Source organism: Physcomitrium patens, chromosome 21 (genome assembly GCF_059467195.1).
Source record: "Physcomitrium patens ecotype Gransden chromosome 21, ASM5946719v1, whole genome shotgun sequence".
Taxonomy (NCBI): domain Eukaryota; kingdom Viridiplantae; phylum Streptophyta; class Bryopsida; order Funariales; family Funariaceae; genus Physcomitrium; species Physcomitrium patens.
The window spans coordinates 13,023,279-13,041,936 of record NC_143430.1 but is presented as its reverse complement, the minus strand read 5'-3'; the positions used below and the strand labels follow the sequence as shown (position 1 = coordinate 13,041,936).

The 18,658-nt window shown below is 34.5% G+C and overlaps 1 protein-coding gene and 1 long non-coding RNA gene across 2 annotated transcripts; one reads left to right on the top strand and one right to left on the bottom strand.

The window, feature by feature from the left end:
* The first annotated feature begins 7,198 nt into the window (after positions 1-7,198).
* Positions 7,199-11,542, top strand: LOC141044706 (uncharacterized). Its single transcript, XM_073529943.2, has 4 exons — positions 7,199-7,774; positions 7,924-9,200; positions 9,302-9,400; positions 9,567-11,542. Exons 2-4 carry the CDS (start codon positions 8,919-8,921, stop codon positions 9,930-9,932), a joined length of 747 nt encoding a protein of 248 aa, XP_073386044.1. The 5' UTR covers positions 7,199-7,774; positions 7,924-8,918; the 3' UTR covers positions 9,933-11,542.
* A 3,761-nt stretch (positions 11,543-15,303) lies between these two features.
* LOC112274073 (uncharacterized) lies at positions 15,304-16,627 on the bottom strand. Its single transcript, XR_002967313.3, has 2 exons — positions 16,388-16,627; positions 15,304-16,175 (listed from the first exon to the last, which is right to left on the bottom strand). It is a non-coding gene; the product is annotated as an uncharacterized LOC112274073 (long non-coding RNA).
* Positions 16,628-18,658: the final 2,031 nt, after the last annotated feature.

Genomic DNA, 18,658 nt, shown 5'->3' with positions numbered 1-18,658 from the left:
TGTCGTGGATTTCATAGTTAATCTCGGCTGTTGAAATTTTTTTGGAATGAAAAGCTACTAGGTGAAGTTTATTATTTATTCCCATTTGTGATAATATGGCATCCAAAGCAAAATTTGATGTATCTATTTCCATAAAAAAATGCCTTGGAAAAGTTGACACGATATAAGATTGATGCAAAAATAAAGGTCGACTTCAAAATTTCAAAAGATGCTTTAGCTTCATTGCTCCACTTAAGTTTATCTTTGCAAGTCAAATGTGTAAGTAGAGCTGCAATTTGAGAGAAGTCTTTGATGAAGATCTAATAATAGTTGGCAAAGCTCAAAAAATATTGGGCATCTTTTACCATTTTTGGAATCATCCAATCTATAATCGTTTGAATTTTCTTAGGATCCATCATAAGTCCATCATTTGAAATGATATGTCCTAAGAATTCGACTTAAGTAATGTGGAATATACACTTCTCTATCTTGGCAAAGAATCCCACATCTCTTAATTTATGTAACACACTACAAATATGAAGTTCATGTTCATCCATGTTTTTAGAATAGATCAGGATGTCATGTAAATAACAAAGAACAAAATCGTCTAAAAACTCTCAAAAATATCATTCATTAGATGTTGAAAAGCTGCTGGTATATTTGTAAGTCCAAAAGGTATGACGTTATATTCAAAATATCCATACTTAGTTCAAAACACAATCTTCCATTCATCTCTTTCTTTAATATGTACTAAATTGTATGCTCCCCACAGATCTATTTTTGTGTAGATCTTAGCTTGATTCAATTAATCGAAAAGTCCAGCTTTCAAAGTTAGACGATTCATATTTTTGATGGTGAACTTGTTGAGTCCTCGATAATCAATACACATCCGCAATGATCCATCTTTCTTCTTCACAAATAAGATTGGAGCTCCTGTTGGTGATTTAGAATGGTGTATGAAATTCCTAGCCAGATTTTCTTCAATATATTCCTTGAATTCAGCCAATTTATTTTGTAATAAACTATAGATTGGTCCAAATGGCGGTTGTGCTTCTTCTTGAAGGTCAATTGAGTAGTGATAGGGATGATGTTCTGGAAGAGTATCCACATTTTTCTTCTCAAATACATCTTAAAATTCTTAATATTGGCTAAGAATGCCACTTGAAGTCTTTGCATCATTAGAAATAGGTGTGGCATAAATGACACAAGGTGACCCTTCTTTTGCAGCATGCAAGAAAGCTCTTGCACCTACAAATATAGATTTAATTACACTAGACTTATGAATTTTTATTGGATTAATTTCACTCTTAATTATGCTTTTAGAGAAGTTAAAGATATAAGAAATCTAATCTATGCAAGGATTATATTTTTCTAACCATGATAAACCTAAAATAATTAAATTAAAAGAATATCTAATTATATTAAAGATTACGTAACTACTATGACCATTTATTGCTACATCTATAGGAAGTGTTTCATGAATAACATCTCTAGAAGATAACAAATAACCATCTATGACTTCTATATGAACAAGTTTGGTTTTTTGTACTAATGGTATTTTATGACTTTTAATAAATTCTACGTCTAAGAAACAAGCTAAGGCTCTTGAATCTATCAAGGTGGAGGCTTTATAATTATTAGGTCCTAAATGCACATCTATTATAAAATAAGGAGAAGATTCTAAAGAGAAGATAGGACCTTCATTAGAAATTGTATAAGATTCTAGCTGCACAGTCCCTATTGTAGCTGGATAAATTTGTTTTTTGACACATTATCTTCTTTGACGAATGTGCTCCTCATTATGTGATTTTGTTGCTTCTTTCGACAATGTTGAGCAGTGTGTTTTGGTTCTCCATAATATAAGCACAATCCTTCTTGACGGCAATGAGTCTTTTCTTGCTTGATAAGAAGTTTAAAATGTATTGCATCAATTTGCATATCCTCTACTTTTGAATGTATGTATCAATGAGATGTTGCTATTGCCATAAAATTATAGTAACGTTGAGGCCTATTTATGCGACTTTCAGATTGAAATTTAAAAAGCCAATTGTCACATTTTACAATAAAGACAATTACTTGACTCAATGTTTGAGGACCAAGTAAGTTGAACATCAATTTCTTTACTTCATATTGTAATCTATACAGAAATTAGCTAATAAATGCAGTATCATCTCACTTAATATCAGTTGCAAGTTGTCGAAACTGTGAAATATATAATTTTATAGATTGATTACTTTGTTGTAAAATATGGATCTTATTGGTTGCAATACAAGTTACATTATTTTTTTCATACATGGATCAGAATTCTGTAAAAAATACCTCCAAATTATCTAATATTGGATTTCTTTGTTCAAGAAAAGATGAAAACCATGATAGTGCTGAACTTGAAAGAAGTGTACCAATGAATCTAACTTATGATCTTGGAGTTGGATAGCTTTGAGGTTGAAGTTCAATCACAAGTTGTACTTGATTGATAAATCCTCGAAATTTGGAACTTGTACCATCAAACTTCTTGGGCAAAACAACTCTTGGTTCTCTAATACTTGAAGGATGTTCCACCGTGGGTGGAAGGATATGATTTGGTGCAGATGTTGAAGCAACTCTAATCACCTCTATATCCTCACTTCCTGCCATTCTTGTTGATCCTTATAATGATAAGCTAAGTTGATGTATTACAAGCATCAACTCTCTCAATTACTCTTGTATTTGTGCCATTGCACTCTTCATTTCAATAAACTGTGCCATAATAACACTTGAAAAAATATCTAATATCACTCAAGATAAATAAAAGAAAGGATTTGAAGACAAAGAAAATACTAAGAACAATATCACTTTAGAAGAGGATAATCCACAACTTTTAATATGCTTATGTCTTATCATGAGAAAGGAGTATTCTACTCTTAATCAAGACAAGAGAAAGCTTTGATATTGTAAGTGTATTCTTGTCAATCTGTGATGGACATGAACTAAAAGATGATGCATAAACCAATGAAATTCATATCAAAGAAAGAGTGATAAAATAGAAATAAGAAAATACATATATTTAAAAGAAACTAAAATGGCTTATTGCCAAAAGACAAGGAAATTTGAGACTCTTGAAACTAGAGTAGAAGCAAGAAAAGAATTGAGAAGAGTGAAGAGAGATTCATTCTTGTCTCTATATATACTATCTAATTAGGAGCTACGTGGCAATGTTCTATAGGACCTCCATTATGTGTTGACTTTGTAGGACACATGACTTAACTTACATGGCAAATTTTTCTACATGTAGGCCACATAATTAGCTTGGTTTTCAAGCTAACAACATGTGTGGCACATGACTAACTTGTTGACCATGTTTTTAAACCAAAAAGTCAATTGAAGACACTTGTAAAGTCAAAACAACGTCTATAAAGCTTCTAAGAAGCTTCTATAGAAGATATTATAGAATTAACTTAGTTTTATCTACTTTTAGTTACTTCTACTTATTTATATATGTAATTAGTAGCTTACTTGCGTATGTCAGTGACATCGGTTAGATTTTTTTTTATATAATTGTGCGTAATTTGAGCAAAAGAACTTCAAATCAAAAAAAAAAATAGACATGAAAGAAGACATGAAATATCTCCTTGGGCCAAATTAGTCGATGTAAGGTGAGAACAAAAGGTGAAGAGTATATCTTCTCTTTTCATATTATTCATATGCTATCAAGTAAGAATTCTTATCTCTTATTATTAAGTAGACCTTAATTATAGGTAGTTAACATAAAAATTGATTAAGATGATAAAAAATCCGGTATTATTTAAGTCTTTTTAAAAATCTATCAAAAATCTTCATTCAACTTCAAGGATTAACATTAAAAAAAAATCTTTGTCGATTCTTCTGAGAATGAAACTCATATTCCTCAATCCAAATAAGAATTAAAAAAAGAAAAAGATGAGATTTTCTCTATTAAAGAGAAATGAATTGACTCAACTTAATATAGTCAAACTTACTCTACTAAGTTATATAAGTTCCAAATTATATGATTGGAAGAATGATGGAGAATTCATCCAATAACTAGCAAAATATCCTACTTCAAGTCCAAATGAAATGATGAATATTGACTTTATAGAAGGTTTTGCCTTTTGGAAAAATGATGAAGTAGAGGTAGATTTAGCTATCTTAGTCGATGCTATTAAAATTGAAGACATCCTTGGGATGAACTTTGAAGGTACTAAAGATGAATAATTAGTGGACATGATTGAAGAAGTTGACCTTGATCTTTACTTATGATTTAAACAAACTTTCAATGGTCTTATAGCTTGAAATGATATGGCTATTTATCTATAAATATCAAATGATCGGTATAAAAGACCAACACAACAATTGCATGTGCACAATCTCCATTATAAATTGATGGATGTATCTTTAAAAAGTGAGGATCTAAAATTCATCAAAGTAAAAATTCAATTGATAGAGGATGAGTTAAGAAGTTAAAAGTCACTAATTTTGGACTATAGAGATGTATTTGCATAGTCTTATAAAGATCTTAGGAGCATATTTTTGGAAGTAGCCCAACATAGAATTCTTCTCATTTTCAATTCAATTCTTGTGAGATAAAATAAATAAATAAATAAATAAATAAATAAATAAATAAATCCTAATCTATAATTAATTATCAAGGCATAATTATATAAACTTCTCCAAGATAGGTTTATTCAACTTGTAAAAATTATTGATTGGATTTCACAAATGGTGTAAGTTAAAAAGAAGAATAGAAAACTTTGAGCATGTATAAACTATAGGAAGCTTAACAAGTACACTAAAAAAATCACTTTCTCCTCTCATTTATAAATACCATCCTAGAAGAAGTAGTCAGGCACAAATAATATACATTTATGGATGGAGATTCATGTTAGAATTAGATTTCTATAGCCCTAGATCACCATAAAACAACCTTCACTACACCTTGTGGCACCTTCATGTGTTTAGGCCTTTGGACTTTGCAATGCTCATGTGGCATTTCAAAAAGCAATGTCGTATGTTTTTTCAGATTTACCCGAAGGTTATTACGAATCAATCAAAGACGGTTCTGGACTCCTGCTACAGCTAAAAGGAGTGGATGGAGAGGAGAAAGAGAAAGCAGCTCGTCCGGAAAGAGCTCCAGAAGATAAATCCCAGTCTTGGGTTATTCAATGCAGCCGGAGAGTTCCAACCCGCTCGATGGAAGAAGTTCAAGCATGATTACAACGTCACGAACGCAACCATGCGGGTTCTCTTGGAAGCTCCAGGAGAGGACTTCTTCAGCGCAGCGAAGCTGACCCGTAACAAGAGCAAATCGTGTGAGGAGCTATCCCCGTATGCAAAAGAGTTCTTCCGCGTGTTCTTGCGTCGCCGAGCTCAGTTCCACAAGCCAACCGGGAAAGCTTACATCCGTAAGTATGACGGCTCAACCGTTCAACTCGGATCATGGTCCGAGAACTGCTGGTTAAACGATGGAAATAAAATCAAGCTCGGTATCATCGACTTCAGACGCGTTCCTGGGTTCTCCTCAAAGGAGAAGAGCACTGTTTCGAAGCCCTATTTCGAGGACTTCATGTCAATGTTTGTCACGTGCAAGCTTCCCCAGATCACGGATCCGCCCGTCTGGTTATTCATTTGCGGTGACGAGGATGCGGAGCTGCAAATCCTTCACTTTGCTCAAGGTCCGCCGTTTCTCGAGTCGTACAACCCATACCGATTAGCGTACGAGCTCGCAAAATTCGAGAGGTTGGACGACCTTCCTGCAGCCCACAAGTTGGCGAAGGAGAATGTTCGACTGCTTTGGCTCGTGGAGAATTCCGAGAAGGACATCCGCCCCCCTCCAAAACTTTTCCAGGCGCCAGATACATTGGTATACACGAAGCCTCGTAAGTATCAGGAACTGGAGTACCGGTTGTATACTTCGGAGTTACGAATGGAGTTCTACATTCGTATTTTGGACATGTTCTGTAAACCCGGAGACACCGTGTACTCTGTGTTTACCGGGACAAAGATTGTTCCAGCCAGAGTGGTAAGTTCACTAGAGTCATCATATTTAACTTGACACGATCTGAAGTTTTAATTGGTTGTTCAATGGTGCAATTAGCAGAGCATCTTAAAGTTAACTCGATTCGAGTTAATAGTGCTTGAATTTGTTTCTATTTATCTTTATATGACTTGGTTTTAACCTTTCCTATTTATTATCTGGAATAATGGAAACATATCCACATTTAACTCGATTCGAGCTAAATATCTAACACGCCTCCTTTGTTCACTGGTTGCAGATGAGCTGTCTCAGCATGTTCTGCGTCTCGCATTTCGAAGTCGCAGCACCATTTGCTGAAGTCTCCAGAGCTGCCTTGTTGTTGGATAAATATGATTTTGTATCGGACGGATATCATGTTGGCCAAGAGAGGCATCCCCGAACTCCTCGCAAGCCTGGAAAGACCGATGATGACGACTTCATTGATGATAGAGAAGAGGAAGAGTTGCATGACGAGAATGATACCGAGGCCAGAGAGGATGATGAGTTGTCCGTTGATCTCGACTTTGATGATCGTCAGAGCGTCCTCCTTGAAGGGGAGATCCTTACGCCGACATGTGACGACCTGGATGACCTGCCCCAAGGTCATGCATTGTCGACTCCTAAGTCTCTTTTTCAGGTAGAGGAAGATCCAGATCTTATTCTTCTGGAGAGACCATCCTCTGCGCCAACACTCGGCGAGAGATTGTCTCGATCTCGGTCAAAGAAACCTCGGGAATCATCAAGACTAGCGTCCAGCGCCGGTGGCTCGCCACCTCTTGGCAGAAACAACGACGACCTCAGGGAGCTTCTACGGTCGATGATGAAAGGGATTCAGAAGCAGCAGTTGGCAATGGCTGCATCAATGGCTAAGCAGACGCCCCTAAACCACGAAATGGTGCTGAGGCAGCGTCTAGAAATGCAGGAAGAGATGCGGAACAGCCAGAAGACAATTATGGACTTCACGACAAACTCCATGAAGTCACTATTTATGGAGCTACCGGGCATTGTTAATACGATGATGCAGAAGGTGATGCCGGCCATCGATGCCGCTCCATTGAGTTCGAAGGAGCCTCAGTTTATGTTGTCTCAGGGTTCGGGGTCGCATGGAAGTCCTGTTAATCAGCAGCAGAGGACCTCGTCAAGCAACACGGCTGCTCCATCCCCGCTCCAGAGCAGGCTGTGTCTATCAAGACCGTCATGGGACCGCCTCTAGCGCCAACGGAGTGGATGCCGCCTCGAGTGTCAACCTTAACAGACTCAAGGTCGGCGGAATCATCACCTCATGATTCTAAGAATTCCAGTCCTCTGGCTGGGATATCCGAGTCCTCCTCAGGTTGACCGATGAGCATCTGAATTTCGCTATGATACTAATCTATTTAGAATGATCTAAACGTTATTCTTTAGCCAAAGGATTGTATATGGCTTTGATATTTATTGTGTCACCATTTAACTCGATTCGAGTTAAATGGATCATATTGTAAGTTGCTCGGCCTTTCATTTTCAAGCACCTTACCTATCCCTCCTGACAATTGGTTTTTTTTCATTGCAGATCTGAGTTTCGGAAAATCCCGAGATGTCATCCATGACACAGATGCATCCCAGTGTCATTCCCCCAGACTGGCTGGACCACTCCCGTCAAGCAATCCGGAGCTCACCAGGATGTCATCTCCTCGGACTGAATCACCTGGATTGCATGTGGATAAGGATTCCGAAGTGGTAGGGCTTCAGCAGTCTCTAGAAGCTATGGAGGTGGAACCTGAAAATAAAGCTGAGTCGTCTCATGATGAGGTATGCCTTTCAACTATCACATATTAAACCCAACTACATAAACTTAATTCGTGCAGACACTTTCGAGTAGTTTTGTTGACAAATTATACACCTTCTTTTTAGGGCTATTTGTAACAGTCGCTTGCATTCCTCTGCCAATTTCAAAACAGGTTGGAGAGGCTTCTGGAAGCGGTGAAAGTCGTCTAGAGGATGTAATTCCATCCCCGTACAAATCGAAGAGTAGGTGGCTGAATGTTGTCCTGGACTTGAATGGAATTTTTTGTGTGTGAGGAGTTCAGGTTTTGGCCAAAGGAGGCTAGGTATCTGCATGAATCTCAACCACGCTCGTGCAGTATCCCCGCTAAAGTAGGCCTGAAAGTTATCTTCGTGCGGCCCGGTTGCACCACGTTAGTGCTGTTGCTCATATCAGTGATATCACAGTGTGGAGTTCTATGAAGGAGTCCACAACGAGAGAAATCTGGAAGTACCTGTTCAGAGGTGTGCCTGATCCTGTACATATTTTAGGCCAGGACCAGTGTGATTGAATCGTTGTTCCTGGTCGAGGCAATAGGGTGTCGTACAAAAAGATGAAAGGAACGAATAAGGATATTTTTTTTGAAGACTTTTAAGAAGCGTCTCTTCGGCAAGTACGGCGGTACATGTAACAAAGAGAATAGAGTTGTCATTGACGACAGCCCGGTGAAGCATATTCTTAACGACCCTGAGAATGTGGCATAGCTGGAGTCATGGTCCTATAAAGGATTGGGTCAGTCCAACACATTTCTTTTAGATAGCATGCTGCCGTGGATCAAACGGTTGCACGGGAGCCAATCACTTGGGATTCGGTCATTCCGCGAAAATGACAATTTGGGTAGGCCAATGCTCTCACATGATCCGTACAGCCTAGAGTACAATGAGATATTGTAAGCTATCCAAACATCCGATGGGATACATCAGTAGTTTTGGGAACCTTGATCCGTTGTAAAGACTTCAATTGTAATATTGTGTAAATTTTTTAATATACAGCGAATGTATTCGGCTTTTTTTGAAAATATGAAACGTGTTTTTTCTCTTGTTTTTCTTCTCCTTTCATTTCGGCTTGAATGCTAGAACTCGCTGTTGTCTTCCACAGGGCAACGTTTGCGCTGCCTCCATTGATTCAGTTATGAATTCTGGAGAATGTGCATTTTCAGTACGAAGTAAAGGGAATTTCTTGTACTCTGCTACAACAGCTCCATCAACATTGGACTATTCGAAGGCAATCGAGGATGGAGTAGTCGATAGCCCACCTAGTCGCACTGAAGATCCAATTGCAGTGAGTTCACCGTCTCCATTGGGACACACAGTTGTGGCGGGCTCTCCGATTTCCAAAGGTGTGAGGAGTATTGGGGCCAAACGCAATCTGTATGGAGCAATGCCCCCGTCAGCTCGCAAGGTACATCATATGGTATGATCTATGATCCCAATTCCTCATCTTTGGTTATACTATCCTTGGTTTCCATGTTCTTTTGAATTTGAATGGGGCTCAATTGAAATGGTTTGATGCAGGGAATTCATAACTATACAATTCCTACATGTTCCGCTCCTTCTGTTGTTCCTCTGCAGCCAGTACATTGCAGCTCTGCAGCTCTTCAACTTTCAAATGAGGTCGGTGTTGCAATGAAGTCCGCTTCCCTAAACGTATGTACTGCAAGTGCACGTTCTAGGAGATTGTCCCTCAGTCCATGTCTCTTCTTCTGTGTTTTGTTTTATAGTGTATAATTTTTAATGCAATTTAACTTGCATGGAGCTAAATTCAAATGATGTGATGCAGGGGATTCAGAACTCCGCTATACCCACATGTTCCGCTCCTACTGCTGCTACTCCAGAGCCCATCCGGCAAGACTTACTTTGTGTGGATGCAGATCCAATTGGAGTGACATACTCATTTTCTAGACCTTCGAGATCAGCCAGAGCTACTTGTTCTGCTCCCCTAGTTCGTTCTCGGCAGGAATTGGAGATTCGGCAATGGCAGATTCGGGAACGGGAGAGTCGGGAAATGCGAAGACAAGAAAGGGAATTGATTCGGAAGAATACACCAAGAATTACTGGATATAGTCGTAGAGCTGAGATAATGAAAGGCTTTGAAGATCGGAAGAGAAAATATCCAGAAGAGTTTGGATGGTTGAAATCGACTTGAATGATGGTTGGCCATGTTAAAATATATTTCATATACTTAATGGTGAATGGTTAAAAGAAAGAATATTCTTTATTCCATACTAGCTTTCAAATAAAGTCATGGTTTATGACAACATTCAATGTATTCAAATTCATGATTGTATGCTTATCCCCATTTCAGCTCTTGTGTGGTGGTCTGAATTGAAATCATAAATCTTCTCATCTGATTCTATGATTTGGTTCTACATATATGTGCCCTACAACTTTGGCAATGCCATAGAATTTATGTGTCAGACACTCCCATGTAGTGATTGTATTTCACTCTCATGCACTTCCAAAATGTGAATATTCTCCCATTATAATGAATATGTTGTTCATACCAAATTCCATCCAAGCTACATATGTTGAATGGGAGTGTCAAATCGCAATGTTTGTTCACATGTAACAAAGCACAATAGTTTGGAATTTGGTGTTGTCTTTCATACAATATCATTAATCCTCTCAGAATAATAAAACTATATTTTGAAGGAAGTAAGATTTTTTTTTTTTTTTTTTTTATTTTTTATTTTTTAGACGATATTAAAATAGTTAAATAAATGCTTGAAGGAAAGTGATACGGGTGCACCGCAATTGTTATTTAGTACTGGAGAATAATTAGCTAAAACAATAAATACTTTTTCCAATTTGGTGATGCTACCACTGCACACTACAAATGCCATAATGCCACTACACAACTAATGTTGAATAGAATGTACTTGTAATAAATACTCTAGTCCATGCTAAATAACAATTACAGTGCAGTAGAAGACATCATAGTAATAATGTATTATAAATATATTGTATTGTCTTAGAAGCTAAGAGTAGAAGATTTGAAACCTGAGAAAGAAAAATTTTCTTGTAAATCTTTATGGTCACCAGATAAGTTGGTATAGTTCTAGATTGCTGACTTGGGCAATTGCAATGCTCTCTATTCTAATCTATCAATAATATTGTATTAGGTAGATGTACCTAAATCCAGCCAATTATATGTAAACGAATATAAAAATCTATGAAGAATATTTTTTGAGATAGAAAGATAGAATTTATAAAGAATTTTTTTTAATACTTTCTTATCCAAAATTATAATTTATTTAATTTTCAAAGTAAAAAGTAAATCACACTCCACTACATTAATTATTCCCATTAGTTTTGAATATAAAATAGATGAATACTTCATTAGTATTCCTCCTACTAATAAATCTTTTTACTTGAAATGTTGTTGCTATAGATGTCAGTCAACTATAGTGGCTATTTAGTTTGTACATGGATTGTATTTTGATAGTCTATTTATACTTCTAGGAAACTAGGTTGAAGATTTGATCGATATTAATTTGATGAGTTTTAATATTTTAATATTTATTTTACTAGCTATACTTAAAAATGTACTCCATCTTCATTCTTCAAAAATTAATCTATAATTTATTTAGGAAAATGCTAAATCCTAGTATCTCCACCTTCCTAGTTATTATTCTTTAGAAAATTAGTATCAAAGAAAGTGAGGCAGTAATTCTTCACAATCTCAATTAGAATCAAAAGTATAATATAGTGGTCAAGTCACTAAGTAGAAAAAATGACATGTAATGACATATAGGCAAGGTTTTTCCTAACATAGAAAATATCATAAATTGCACTATAAAATGTCCACCATTAAAAACATCATAGAAGTTGGCATGGAAGCCCCTGCTTGGTTCTTCCAATTGAGTCTCCTAATTGATCCTTGTTTGATTGTTTATTTATTTTTTTCATGGTTATAATTTTTTTTCCCCCTTTGAAATACTATACTTTACATTCCAATGCAAGAAACAAACCGAATAATAAACCACATAGGACAAAGCCTTCCAATAAGGATTTTTACATTTTAATAAAAAGTGTACCTATAGAAAACTTCCAACTTTAGAAAATTCTATGATGAAATTCTAAATCATGGTTTTTCTTTTCTTCTCCCTAAAGAATTTTATTCTACATCATTCCGGTTCAAATCTAATAAGATATTTCATTACTATTTCTAGTTATTTCTTAATTAACTTCTTGATGTGCATTGAGAAAGCACAACCATGATGAATGATTTCTTCCAAAAGCATTCTTTCAACCCTCGATGTGGCCTAGGAATCATTATTAAAGCAAATTGCATTCCTGTTTAATCAAATGGGCCAATAAACTAAACCTTTTATCAAGTACCAAAGCAATTTTTTTTTTTTTTTTTTTTTTTTTTTTTTCTTTTTCTTTATTGAGCTAAATATTACCAAATTGCTACAAAATAAAAATAACTACTATATGTACAAAGAAAAACTAAGAAAGAAAAATTAAAAATTAGCCTAAATATTTTTTTAGATTGTAAGTATATGTAAAGGACAAGAACTTGATAAAAATAAATAAACAAGTGAGACTTCTCTCAAAGAAAGATGAAAAAATAGAAATAACTCAATATGTATGTTAAGAAAGAAACTGGAATGGCTATTATCAAAAGACAAGAAAACTAGAGATCCTTGAAACTAGAATAAAAGCAAGAAAAAAATTGACAAGAGTGAAGAAGGCTTCACTCTTGTTTCTATATATACTATCTAACTAGGGGCTATGTGGCAATTTCCTATATGACCTCCAATATATGTTGATTTTGTAAGACACATGCCTTCACTTAGAAGGCAAGTTTTTCTATATATAGACCACATAGTTAGCTTGGTCTTCAAGCTAACAACATGTGTGGCACATGACCAACTTGCTGACCATATTTCTAATCCAAAAAGTCAATTAAAGACACCTATAAAGTCAAAGCAATGTCTATGATGCTTCTAGAAAGCTTCTATAGCAGATATTATAGAATTAATTTACTTTTACCTACTCTTACCTACTTCTATTTATTTATATATGTAATTGCTAGATTACATGCATATGTCCATGATTGTGTATAGCCACTTTGGATACTGATAAGTAAGGATATCATGTAGGTATTTTCAAGGGCATTTCTAAGTATCAAAGGTCGTATGTGACATTTCTTGTGCTCAATCACTTACTTACATCTTTTTAAATCTAGGGAGAGGTACTAGATCTGATATATATATATATATATATATATATATATTTTTTTTTGAAAAAAAAAATTCTAGATTAGAAGATTTTGGAGTCTTAGAGTGGAGATTTTGGATTCACTACTGTTTAGTTCTTATAGGGGAGGGAGAGGGGGGAGGGAGAATTATAGGTCATCCTACTTTAGTCTGTTGTCATATGACATGATTTGCTATGTGGGAATACATTGAGTATCTAGTTGTAGAGATTTTAGCTTAAACCTTTATATGAATCTTATCTTAGCTTCCAAAACTCCTTTAATTTGCATAAAACTCAAAATATAATAAAATCCCTTCAAAATATATTTTTCTCGCGAAGGATTTTTTCATCTCAAACTTTAGAAATTCATAACTCTTGATCTAGCCATTCAATTCGTTTCAAATTTATAAGATAGGTAGAATTCACCCTTAAATTTTACCATAAAAAAACCAACTGCAAATTCACTCTTGATCTTTTGGCATCTAAGAAACCCTAGCAGACACTCTAAATCCTAATTTACAAGCACTCGAGCACTATTTTCTTAATATCTCAAGAACTCAATATTCAAATATCATTAAACTTATGTAAAAAGTTTATCAACATGAATTTATACATTTTGTAAAATTTTGAACCAAAATCTTATCAAATTGCTCAAGATATAGCTCAAGAAACAACCACTAGTAAATCGGATAACTTACTACCCTTAGATAGCATAGGCTGACTTTAAAATCCAATATCTCCTTCATTTCAACTTGGAATTCAGCAAACAATGTACAAAAAGTGTAGCCGGAAAAGTGTTCTTTCTAGTCGCAGTCACCAATCTTCAATTGCCTTCCGTACACGTGCGTTATACCAAAAAGAGTGACAATAGCTCCCAAATCAATACCTTAACTTTGAGCACCTATATCTCTTTCATATAAACTCCAAATCATACAATATTTGCACCAAAACCGTAGCCAAAAACTTAAACTTGCTGATCCTACCCTTCAAAGCTCAAATGGGCCCGAAAAACTAACCCTAATATCTAATATGGCCTCAGGCAACCTCTTCAAAGCCTATTGGTCATGATTTTTGACCAATAGGAATGGAGATTTTCATCATCCATCACCATTCATCTATGTGGATGCCCTAAACTCTCTTTGCTACTAAAACCCTTCTTCAACCCTTTTTCTTATAGGATTTACATAATTTATGCTCTAAACACCAAATAAGAGAACCTAAATAAGTTTTCGAAGATCACCAATGTCTTTTCTTGTTAATGAAGAAATACTTCTAAGATCTTGTTGGCACCTCCTACACTACTTTTGTAAATAGAAGGGATACAAGGGATGAAGGAGGTGATTAAATCTTCCTACTACTAGAAAAATATTATCAACAAGAATTTTACAAGACAAAAAGTAATGGCATAAGGAGTAGAAGAGGTGATGAAATTCTCCTACTATTAAAGAAATACCCTCAATAAGAAAATTTACTAGCAAGAGGAGTGATGATCCTTGTAAATGAACTCTTCTTAAAAAATCTAACTCCTTGGCTACTTCAAGATTGCATTCCACTTGATAATCCTATACACAAATACCAATCAACAAAACAAAACTACTTGCATTCCAAACAATTAAAACCATCTTACTTCCAACAAATGTACCAAAATGTGAAGTAAAATAAATCCCCACTAATTGAGAGTCTATTAAAAATCACAAAAATTTAATTATCTAAATTTTCTAATAAGTTTCTATTATAATTTGATTAAATATCCAACAACTCCAAAAAAATCCCAATCATGATTAATCTAAATTCCTTTCACATGTAATCTATTCCAATTAATTAATATTAATTAGCTTGTGATCTAATTGATTAATTTGCCTCCTATTTTGTTTAATTCTTCCATTCTCTACTAAATAAATTAATCTTCAACCTCCACAACAACAATAAAACAAATCCTTTAATAACACAAGGCACTCAAATAACTCAACAAAAACTCACACTTGAATGATAATTTTTTTATCTGATTTGATTAAAATCTGTTTTAATTTTTTTATTTTAGTTTTTATCTAGTACTAATTATCATCCAAAATTCAAAATTCACATTAATAAAGTAATTAGATCCTAATTTATTTGTAGATCAGAGCTGACAATGCTTCAGCATTTGATTTGACAACCACGAGTTATACAACACTGGTAGGCAGTTACTCCAAGTACCAGAATTAAGATCTTGTTGTTTTCACTTCCTCTGCAATCGATTTGAAAATCAGAAGTTCAGTTTGAATGTGCAGATCAAGCCATTCCCTTGCACCAGGTTCAAGCCAAGCTCTAGATTCTGAACAAAGTGGATATTAATGATCTGCAAGAGGCGTCGATTACAAGTTTTTGAAGTTTCAAGAACGCACAACATCAAGTAAAACTTGTACTTGATTTGTTGACAAGAATAGGAATGTCGATCGCTATGCACCCTCACTCCACCATCATTGACAAAGAATGACGAGTATGATTGAGCTGGCTACAGTCTTCCTAATGAGATCCCTCTCTACGCACCGAATAAGGTTACATTCCAGCATTCACGTGGCAACAATAACTAGAAGGAGAGCACAAAAAATAAATAAATAATTATAACAACCATGACGACACTGTCGTTGCAAGAACTAACGATAAAGGAGAACAACTCCATCACCGCAACGTCTTGCAAAGCGCCATTGGTCACACATTCTAATCCGCACCATGAAGATTCACACTACCACTCGCTAATTACAGCTCATCACTTCTTTGCCAATAGCATAGCACAGCTCTTTGCATGCAACATCTCCACCACTAGATAATTGTCACGCAACTTGTTCCACGCTGCCGCAAGAGTCCAATGGGAGAAGCAGGAACCTCCGGCCAAACACGGCCAATACCCTCGACCGCCACAATCAACTAATACTACGTTAGCAGCAGCACATATGTACGGAAAAACATCACAAGTGTCCCTTTTTTTTTCTTCTTCCCAGACACTGATTTGATCTTGACCACCACAAACTAACAAGAGAAGTTGATAATGACTGCAATCAGATTAGAGGCACATATAATAGAAATAGAGCGCAAACCACCGCATTAGGTGCTCACAAGCACCGTCGACAGAGCCCAAATGCCAACTTCACCAAGATCAGCAGGAAAAACTAAGAATTCCACTGATTCGCCGCATGGTCGCTCTCTGCACATCGTGCAAGAACGAGAATAAAGAATTCAGTAACTCAACCGCCGCCGAACTCAAACCACCACAGGAATCACAACAAGGGAACCAAATCCACAAATTCCGCTCGTCGCCACACTAGATTGAGGGAACTTCTATCCGCCTAATACAAAGTTATTCCGTAACATAAAACGTTAAATAAGCAAAAAAACTGATCACCACAGTCACCGCACCTCCGCCACACTTTGGAGCTCCACACTAACCACAACCCGAACAAGTAGCTGCGCCACAGCACCTCAATAGACGCGGATACAGCCCCACCATCGCCGAAGATGAGCAACTTCCACAACCGGAATCGTAGCGGAATTTTTGCAAAAGACTTACTTAGTCGCTTCATCCTATTAATTACTATTTATCTCAAAATTTCTATATTAACTCCCTAAACTAATTACTTTAATGACCATAAGTACATTTTTTGCATTTAAATCCACAAGTGAGTCAATTGCATGACTCACTCCTTTCATGTTCCATTTTGTTTAGTCATGTTTTGTTTTGTTCAGTTTTGTCCTGGTCTACTCTATTCTTCTTTGTGATGGGATTTATATTACTATAAATTGGAATTGTTTTAGAACTTAGAGAGAGTTCAATCTTGTTTCAATTCATATCATAAACAAATTGTAAGCATTCACACAAACTTGTAAAAAGTTTCTTTATTAGAAGAACTTATTCTTGCCTAGTCAACCTTTTTTAAAGAAGAAACCTATCTTATATAACTTATTAGGTACTCCATACACCTACACTATACCTCTTATTATCAAACAATCACCTTCTAGTAGTTTATTATTTGGAGTACATTGAGATGTAAATGGATGTTATTAGAGCAAAAAGAATTGTATTTGATAGAGTTATACTTATTCTACCTTCAAATGTAGTAATATATATACTTTAAGTTAGATTTTGAGGTTCTTTATATTTTTTTGTCAATGGAGTAAACACTTTGATGGATAAATTATATTTTCTTTAATTTTTAATAATTTTTTTTTAACCTTAAAACTTTTTGTCGAACTAAACATTGTCATTTTAATTTAATATTTTATCAAATTGTTCTTATATAAGCAAACGTCCTATCTTTTAATTCAAGAAAATATTTTAAAAAATTATTAATTGTGATTTAATTTAATTTAATATTTTTATATTATTTAAATTAAAAACTTTAAAAAATATTATATTATATTTTAGTTCTTTAATGTTATTTTAATGTATTATTCTTTATTTATTTTATTTTTTAGACATAAGTTGTACATAAGTTATTTTAATGTATTATTTGTATATAACATGGTACAAAATACCATTTTTAGACTTTATGTTAGTGTATTCTTCTTAAAGTAATTATATTTTCAGTCATCAAGGATTGTAACTAAATATTCTTGATCATTTCTCAAGTTTCTCAAATATTTGCACTATAAGAAATTTCGTTTCTAAAAAAATAATTTAATTTCCAGTTTTTTACGTTATAGCCCTATTTCGAAATTATTTTGTTGTTAAATATTTTTTCCCAATTTTCTACATTCCTTTTAATTACATAAAATAAAACAGGCCCTATACATCATTATGCTGTATGTAATTTTAACTATTCTTTTAGCTTCTTCTTTTTATATTTTATATTTTAAAAATATTTTTTTGTAATATAATGTTAAATACGACATGAATTTTTACCTTTAATGATAGAGAATTTAGTTATAAATTTAGAAGGTCTTTATACTTAGAAGAAAAGGTGAAAAGCCACAACTTTCAAAGTTTAGGATTGGTTGATATTAAAAAGCCTCCATTAGTTGGCTTTATACCTAGGAAAATCAAGTGAAACATTGTGCTTTATATTTCAAGGTTAGTTGATTGATAAAAGCCAATAACATAAGATATTAGGAAAAATACTAGGTATAAGAATTACTAATCATCAAGGTCATACACAAGGCCTAAGAAATAACTAGTTATCAAAGAGATTGCAAACAACACTCAATACCTATTGATGCATTTCTTTTTTATTAATTAAAAACTTGGCCAGCATTGGTGATCAAAACTTTGTTAGTAAGGGTCAATAAGTGATCTTCAAATATTGTTATACTTCATAATCTGAAAAAAAAAAATAGACATTCTAAGACTATACTTAAATCTTGTTAAGTTGATTTTCAAGCAACCACATCATAAAATATTGAATACACCTAGACCATAGGGTCAAATAGTAGAGGCTTAGAATTTTGTTAATTATAAATTTATTGATATCTTTTAAGAAAAAACAATAATCTTTGTATACTATCTACAATTTGCCATGAAAAATAAAATGGAGGCTATTCCTTGAAAATATCATATATAACATCAAAAATTTAATTTATGATGAAATAAACTCTATTAAATAAGATGTACAAGATGATGAACAAAAAAATAAATTGTAATGACATGAAACATAAGATATCCACTTGTGAAAAAAGATTCAAAAATTACAAAGA